Genomic DNA, 8,415 nt, shown 5'->3' with positions numbered 1-8,415 from the left:
GTTTGAAATATTGCGAGAATTACCAAAATGTGACACAGAGACACGAAGTGAGCAAATGCTGTTGGAAAAATGGCGCCGATGGAAAAATGGCGCCGACAGACTTGCTCGACGCAGGGTTGCCACAAACCTTCAATTTGTAAAAAACGCAATATCTGCGAAGCACAATAAAGCGAAGCTCAATAAAGCGAGGTATGCCTGTACCTGCTGCCGTGTCTGTGCCATTTCTTTATCTTTTTCAACCATACGTCTTCGATACATTTCACGGTCATAATCCATGGTCTCCTGCAATTCCCTAATTCTGCTCTCCAAGGCAGAGTTCTAAGAATTTGTTAAGAGGTTTAGTTACTGGTAAGCACTTTGAGGTATTCTTTTGTTTGTTTTTTAAATTTTACTGAGACAAGAAACACCACCTGGGTTTGATATTGGTTGAGCTGGGCTGTCAGACTGTCAACTCTCAGCTTCGTTTCCATCAGCTCCTCCCGAGCAGCATTGGCAAAGTCACTATTCCTTGCAGCAGCAAGTTGGGCATTCTCCATCTAGGAATGAATCACTGTTGGTCATAAGGATTCATGTTTAAGTCAATCCACTTGTAGTAGAAATATGGCATGCATGCGTCTGTGCTTGGCTACACGTAACTTGAAACACTCAAAGAACATTGTTAATGGGAGCTTTCAGTCACCCCCATGACATGACCTCTTATAAGCAAGATCAGTTTGGGAACATGGAAAGAGAAAGGAGACCATTACCAGTAAACTATTTCTGCAACCTAGTCCTGGTGGAAGGTGATAATACCTACAACTGTCAGAATTGATTAACAAAAGTTTTATCATCTCACCTTACCTTCATTATACATATGGGCATACTTGTTAGAATGAGCAGCCTGCTAAGTGCAAGATTGTTTAACAGGATTACCTGTTGCACTGTTTTTTCTACATTTTAGGATTATGCTAGAGGCAGACTAATTTCTGTTCAGTTGCATCTCTCCCATCCCCGCCCTCCCCACCTTCCCTCATCAGCTACACTGTTACTGCACTATGCTTATGCCATTCCTACAGAAATGTCAATATTTGGCCTACTTTAAAAACACAGATGAATCAATTTGATTTGGTAACTAGTTATTCTCAACTTTATTCCTCTACCTCCATACTACTTCCAATATGGGACAATTAATTCTTGTGCAGCTGAACTAGATTTTTTTTTTGACAGTGTCAAGCAGTGGATAGCATGCTCAAATGGTCAACCTGGGCTACAAAAGGTTCTCCTTATAGACTTACTGTTACATACAGAAGAGTTTCCATATTGAGTACACAACTAGTCAACTCCATATAGGTGTCTGACACATCACTACCTAGGTCAGTGGTTCCCAACCTTTTTGGACCCAAGGCACCCTTTGGAAAATGCCAGCTTTGATTTGTTTTTACTATAGCAAAATAGAGCAATTCATCTGTTGAAAAGAATTCAGAAAGATCCCAACAAAGCAAAATGTTATGATTGTTTGCACACCTAACAATGCTAACATTGCACAGCATCCTGTGGCACCCTGGTTGAGGATCACTGACTTAGATGGAGGTGTAGGAAGCATGACAGTTTGCTGCAAATCAAGCAAACTTTTGCAGACTCACTTTGGCACTAAACGTCCGTTCCAGCTCCTCTTTGTATCCTTGTATTTGTTCTTCATGCTCTCTTCTGAGCCCTTGCAACGCATCTGAGAGTTTACTCTCAAATTCCCTCTGACGACCAGATTCTATTTCTGCTATCCTACTCTCATGGCTTCTTCTCGTTTCCTTGAGCTCCTAGAAGGGGATAAGCATAGTAGTTGCAAAGACTAAATGAACCACCACCATATCTTTTTTTAATAATGAAAAAGTGTGCAGTTGTTACAAGTCAGGATTTAGCAAGCCAGTCACTATCTAAAAGCAGGTTTTTACCATCAAGTACTTGCTACTTTATTTTTGACTCTGTGCAAGTCAAAAGACCACTAAGTCCCAAGTTCATCTGTGAATTCTGGATCATTCCCTCTTTGCTCCCCCTCTAAGTATATTTAATACCTTTCAGTCTAATTCTAAACCTCTCCAAGCAATGGAATTATTGTGAGCTTATAATTCCCCTGTAATGGATTGGGCTCTTAAAACTTTGACTCGAAGGTGAGACAAGATTACTCTTAACTGTTGAATTTTCTGTAAGTATTGCTTTCCCCACCTCTCTTATTTGAGACACAATGGGATTTGAGCCTTTGCATTTTTACCCTAGGTCTCACTGCTGTGCTTTGACTAAGTAGGTCATTTACAGTTGGTCCTACAGGATACAGTGCTTGCTCATGCAAGAGCTACAATACAGCTTTGGGAAGAGTTAAAAGTTCATATTTTCCATATTGCATTCCCTTATTGCCTGATTTAAAAGTTACAAACCCCAATATTCTACTTCAGTAGTTAACTGCTAGTCAAAAATGCAGTCCAAAGGGTATTTGCACAGTCAGAGTTGTAAAGGATTTCAGATGTGGAGTTTTCCAGGTGTTGAGAAGCTTAACGTTAATAATAATCTCATGCTCTCGCATATCAGTATCAGAACACCAGTAGTTAACAAAGCTGTACATATTCCTGAAGTCTATCTAGCTTTGCAGTCTGGTGGATTGTCATAAGGTTGACTCAATTTCTAGTTACCTTTTAAGAATAAAGTGCATTTTAACATTGCTTATGTAAGGACATCCAGGGGCCATGGTAACGGTCACCTAGAAAATCCTTGTTAAAGTTAATTTAAACATACATCTTCATGGAGGCGCTTCTGGAATGTCATTTGTTCCTGCAAATTTTTCATGTGGCTTTCCAGGTCTGCTCTCCTCAACATTTCACTATGTAGATGGTTTTTGGTGTCTTCCAAAGACAATTTAAGCTAGGAAAGAAGACAAATGTGTGGAAAGTCAATATGCAGGAAAGAAGTAGCAATGTTATATCCAGACAGCTACAGTTATAGAAGTTAAATTTTACTACCACTCCTCCAGCAACCACTGCAAGCAACAGCAGGAAAAAAAGCCCACAGGCACAGACTTACTGATGTAGTTTTACATTCCAAGAAAGTTAATTTTTATGCCAATAATGCCCCAGTGCGTTTCCATACAGAACCCCCTTCTCACCAGAATAAACTTAATGAAGGGCAGCTTTCTGTTCCAAATGTGATCAGATCATTAAAGTGATTAAGATTACTGCATAAACCAAGGGTACAAAAACCGCCAGTCTCCGATTAGCAGTGTTAATGCTAGTCTATTTTCTGAACCATCCAAGGGATGCAGTACTACCAGGGTTATTGGTTGTGGAAATCTATGTGCATTCCCTCTTCCCCATAATACTAACTTATCTGAGCATTATATACTAATCACTTAGGGTGCCCGTAAATGAGCCAGGAGACTGCTCCAATGCTCTGTAATTACAGTGCAATGGACCAGGCTCAATCAATGGAGTCGGCTGGAGCGTGGTAGCTACCATGCTCCAACCAGCCTCTGCGTCTCATGTATAAGCATCCCTGCAGTTCAAAACGGCAGTGGGGGCATTTTATCTAAAGCTTGCTTAGACAAGCTTTAGATAAAATCAACCCCTCCGCCATTTTGAAATGTTAAAGCTTCCTCTCCCACATGCTACTGTAGCAGTCATTTCAGGGGATCCTATACAAAACTGATTAGTAATCCTTGTAAAGCATAATTTGATCTCATCTAAATAGGAGACCAAAGAGAATCATTAGTGCTTAACAGACATCACCCTCTGCTAGAGCAGTTGAATCACGAGTTCATCATGTCAGCTTCCCCTATGCCAGTCCTCTTCATGCTGTGAAGAACTTGCATGCTTTTGAGTCCATACAAACTCATTTGTTTTTAATTTTGCTTTGTATCCAAACTAGAGTCCCATATGCAGAATCAGTGGAAGATGGATCTTACAGTGACAACTTGATCCTTCAACTCTTGAAGGTCACCCTCCAAACTTCGCTTTTCACTCAAAGCTGTTGCTAATTCAGCTTCTTTGGCATTCAGATGAGCATCAAGGTCTCTTAGACGAACTTGCGCCAGGTTTAAGTCAGTTTCTCTTTTTGAACTCCTGCAGGTAGAAGTTTTACATTCATAAAAATAAGCAGCTGGAAGGGAAGGAACAATTCGTATCGATTTATTTACATGTTTAGTTTAACAGGCAGAACCATTTCATTTCAATGTAAATAAGGTTAAAGACTTGTCCACCCCACCCCCAGACTAGGCAAGGACATCTTCATACAAACATTTGGTTGGTCTCCCCCCGCTCCTCCCTACGGCTATCTGTAAATGTTTTGTTCCTCCCCCTTCCCAAGTCAGCAATTCGTTCTGTTACCCTGTTGATGTTCATCAGCTCTTGTGCCCATTAGGATGGGGCATCAATCCCCCCCAGACTGAAAATTTGTGACTAAAGATGTAAGAAAGCACCTTTCCTTTTGAGATACTAGAAGAGGCTTATTAGCTAATAACAACAATACTGAGTAGAAACAGTGTTAAACAAAACAACAGACAAATAAAAATGCAGTACTTCCCCACCCCTTCTCACCAGACAGCAGGTGATGGCTCATTAACTCCGATCAGGAGACCCTTATAGCCTTTTACTTCACTCTAAACCTCTGCTCTAGCAAATTTAGCGCTTCAGATGTTTTCAGGCCCTGCTATAACACACGATGCCAAGACAGCCAGGGGATGCCAGTCACTTGGGCAGTTAGCGGTGTAACTGAACTGTGTCCTACCAAACAGGTACTTCTAGTCAGGGGTCCCAAAGTTTTTGCTTGGAGGGGGGCCACATAACAGAACCCAGTGACCATGCAATACCTACAGTTACATTCAACAGTTGCATCATACTATGCCTTACACATACAATAAGAGAAATCCAGCGTCATTGCTTAGCTCAAGCAGGACTTTTGCAGCCACATTTTTGTGGCCAGGACTGTGCTGGGTCAGCTCACGTAACTGAGCACCTCCCAACACTTTTGGTGCATCAGCATCCATTGGACTTTGCGGTGGGGGATGGAGGGGGATCCACACTCCTCACCGGCTTGCTAAGCCCACTGCAAAAGGACATCAGCGGTCCCCGTTCTTTACAACAGATTACAGGGCTGCTAAGCCCACTGCAAAAGGACATCAGCGGTCCCCGTTCTTTACAACAGATTACAGGGCTGCTAAGCCCACTGCAAAAGGACATCAGCGGTCCCCGTTCTTTACAACAGATTACAGGGCTGCTAAGCCCACTGCAAAAGGACATCAGCGGTCCCCGTTCTTTACAACAGATTACAGGGCTGCTTCAGAGGTTTCAATCGCTCAGTCGCTGGCTACAGCCTTGCCAGTCAGCTGCCTCTGTCAAGGACAGCCACCATGACACAAAATCCCTTTGCGGGCTGCAAGTAGCCCGTGCGCCAGAGTTGGGGGACGCCTGCCTTATTGCTTTTGGCTGACAGTTATCCTGACACTAACTATGGGCATGTCCACCTGTCACCTCAGACATCAGCAGGGAAGTGGCCCCCAGAACCATCTAGAACCACCTGGGCGGCCTGATACCAAGAGTTTGCTGCATCGTCCTGTCTGGCAAAGGGGGCTGCACGGCCTCTGCCTCAGGCCAGCTGGGGTGTCCGGACCACCCAGCTCATGGTCTAAGGGGAGATGTGGCCAACCCAGCCATACCCCAGAGGACTCTGGGAAGGTGAGCAAGCACGTCAGCCTTTTTAATGCAAGCACCAGGATGTGTTGGGTGGGGGCAGCAGAGAAAGGGGAGAGGCAGGGCCTGGGGTGGGGAAATAAGAGCCAGGTTGGGGCTAGCTGAAGGCTTTTGCATGCTCACACCTGTCTCTGGACAGCACAAGCCCTTTCTTTCCCCACTGCCCTGTGGCTGCACACCATTGTGCTTCTAACCACGCATCAGCTTGTCTGCCATACTGATTTGTTAAGACGGACGCTGGCAGAGGGCGTTCCTGACAGAGCCCCCTGCCATCTCAAGCTTGAGTGCTGCTTAGAGCAGAGCACAAAGCCCTCCATTGCTTGCAGGGAGCTGGACCTGGGGAGTGGATAAATTGTTGGGGAGGGAAAAGGGGGAGGACGGGTTTAAGGCAGCTCTTTACACTTCTAAAGAAGTGTGAGGGGTTTAAGGCAGATTTTCCAATGGGTCACAGTCCCCTTTTATATTTTCACAGTACTTCTGTGCAACAGTTCTACTGTAAATTATTGCCTGTAACTGCTGCAGTAATTGTAATTTCAATGAGTATTTCCTTTTTCAATAGTTACTTCGTGACTTCTTTACATCCAAGTGACCTGTGTAGGCTTGAGCAGAGAATAGGTTGTTGTTTGTGTGTTATGATTAGTTCCAAGTCTGTAGGTTTGAATTCTGGCAACTACATTTTGCTTCTGTTGCTCCCAAAGTTAAGTGAAAGCTGGCAGTTATGTTTCATGGAAAACTTTCAAAGTTAGTTTTCATTCCCTATTGAGGACGTCTTCCTACTCCCACCTTCCCAACTGTGTTACTAGAACTGCGCCAGGGGAATGTTGTACACCTAGTTCTGTGGCCTGGATCGTTCAGATGAGAAGCGAGAACAAAGATAATACGATGACTTTAATTTGGTCCTAAATATTTAAGCTTGTACCTTAGCCTGGAGGCCAGGGGTCTCTCCAAGCCTTTACTGAGATGCAACCTCTTTTCAGGAAGTGTTTCAGCCCTGACAAAACAGTGCAATTCAATGACATTTGGCCAAAAAGGTTCCTGCTCTAGCTGCTCCTGCTGCACTCTCCCAGACTTCTCATTAACCAAGTATTCAAAGGTCTTGTTTATGCTCATCTTTGAGCCGTCTGGTTCACTTCATAATTGCTGGCCATGAAGCTAGTTCCACCACTGTGAGCAGTGGGCACCACTTCCTGTTTAGAGATGCTTAAGGACTGTTCCCACCTCCATTACAAGCCATTGCAGCTCTTGCATGGACTTGTGAAAAGCTTAAGTATTTTGAAAGTCCATTTCTTACTAAAGCCAGCAACATGTAGATAAATTCTGGAGCCAAAGACATCTGCAATGTTCCTAAAACTCTTTCCTAGAAACACCAGTTTGTTTCTGTATGCACTGCTGAGGTCTTGCTTCCGAAATCAGCCAATGCCAAGTATCTTCTTGCCTTACTCTTTCTACACCCTCAGGCTTACTTGGATCCTGCTCCCACAGACTTTATGCAGCTGACCAGTGTGCTCACCCAGCACTTGCACTCTTCCCAGGCATCCTGGACCTAGCCCTTCATTTCCCACTACCCACCAAGTAAGCGCTTGCATGTCAAGTCTTTATACTTCTAAAGCAATATTACTGAGGCAAAACAGGTGAAGAGCTAAATGATTACTGCCTGTAGGAGGAGCTTCAGCAGTTGCTCTCATCAGTGGTTCCAAGCTATTTAAAGGCTATGAAGTGCAGCTTGCTCAGAGTCATCCAAGACACAGGCACCTTTAAATATCAGGGCTTCTATTAATGCAGCCTTCCGAAAAGAGGGGCTGTGCACCGTATAAACATATCACCATTGCCAAGAGACCATGAAGTTAGCCATTTCCAAAACTTGGTTACTTCAGAGTGCTACCAAACCACAGGATGACAACAGCCAGCAAGCCTGAAGCTACACATGCAGAGCCACAGAGTTACCCGAGCACGAAGAGCTGTCGAAACAGTTCAAAGCTGGCCCCAGCCCTCTCCTTGCTGTCCACTCACAGTTGTCGAGCTTGGGTGATTAGTTTAGAGTCAAACCCAAGCACACGCGAGAGAGGCCCTGTGGCAAAGCACCTAGTAAAGACCCAGCTTTTCAGTTAAAAATTTTGGGAAAATTTGTCATGTTCCAGGTCAAATTAGCCAGATCGGTTCTGAAGCCTTTTGACTGAGCCACCCTCAATCGTTCAAATAGCCCGTGGCACCGCAACCATCAAGCATCCTCCCCCCAACACTTTTCAGCCTGGGGCTTCAGATACTTCCACATCCATCGTGCGTGGGCCAGGGGTTCAGACACCCCTGCGTCTCGGCCGCACCAGCCCACCGAGTGGGGCTGTAGCAGCCGAGATCCTCCGGCTGGAAGCCAACGACAAGACGTGCGGGAGTCCCATCTGCAGCGCACGGGACGGGGGTGCAACCCTCACTCCACAATTTAAATCCACTTCGGCTCGGGTACCGGACCAGCGCAGCCACTGCCCTGGAGAGGCCGGCCTTGCAGCCGGGGGCCGGACGCTCGGGCCAAGCGGGGCGGGGCGGGCACGGACCTGCTGTGCAGCTGCCGGTGCTCCTCGCCGACCCGGCCCAGCTCCACCTGCAGCGCGGCCCGCTCCATGGCGATGTCGTCCAGCGCCTGGCGGGCGTCGGCCAGCTCGGCCTCGTAGCGCTGCCGCAGGGCGCCCAGCTCGCGGCCGCTGCCCTCCTC

At 45.6% G+C, this 8,415-nt stretch overlaps 1 protein-coding gene across 1 annotated transcript in view; it reads right to left on the bottom strand.

Moving 5' to 3' along the window:
• The window catches only part of LOC109288549 (lamin-L(III)-like), a 26,013-nt gene extending 17,604 nt beyond the window's left edge, over positions 1-8,409 (bottom strand). The window contains exons 1-6 of the mRNA XM_019504118.1: positions 8,258-8,409; positions 3,926-4,082; positions 2,764-2,889; positions 1,623-1,793; positions 411-536; positions 199-318 (exon numbers count right to left, since the gene is read on the bottom strand). Of these exons, the coding sequence (XP_019359663.1) occupies positions 199-318; positions 411-536; positions 1,623-1,793; positions 2,764-2,889; positions 3,926-4,082; positions 8,258-8,325 (768 nt within the window). The 5' untranslated portion in view covers positions 8,326-8,409. The remainder of the gene's footprint in view (positions 1-198; positions 319-410; positions 537-1,622; positions 1,794-2,763; positions 2,890-3,925; positions 4,083-8,257) is intronic.
• Between the last annotated feature and the right edge of the window lie 6 nt (positions 8,410-8,415).

This window comes from Gavialis gangeticus, unplaced genomic scaffold, assembly GCF_001723915.1.
Source record: "Gavialis gangeticus isolate Ggan-Ray unplaced genomic scaffold, GavGan_comp1, whole genome shotgun sequence".
NCBI lineage: Eukaryota > Metazoa > Chordata > Crocodylia > Gavialidae > Gavialis > Gavialis gangeticus.
This window is presented reverse-complemented; position numbering and strand designations above follow the sequence as displayed.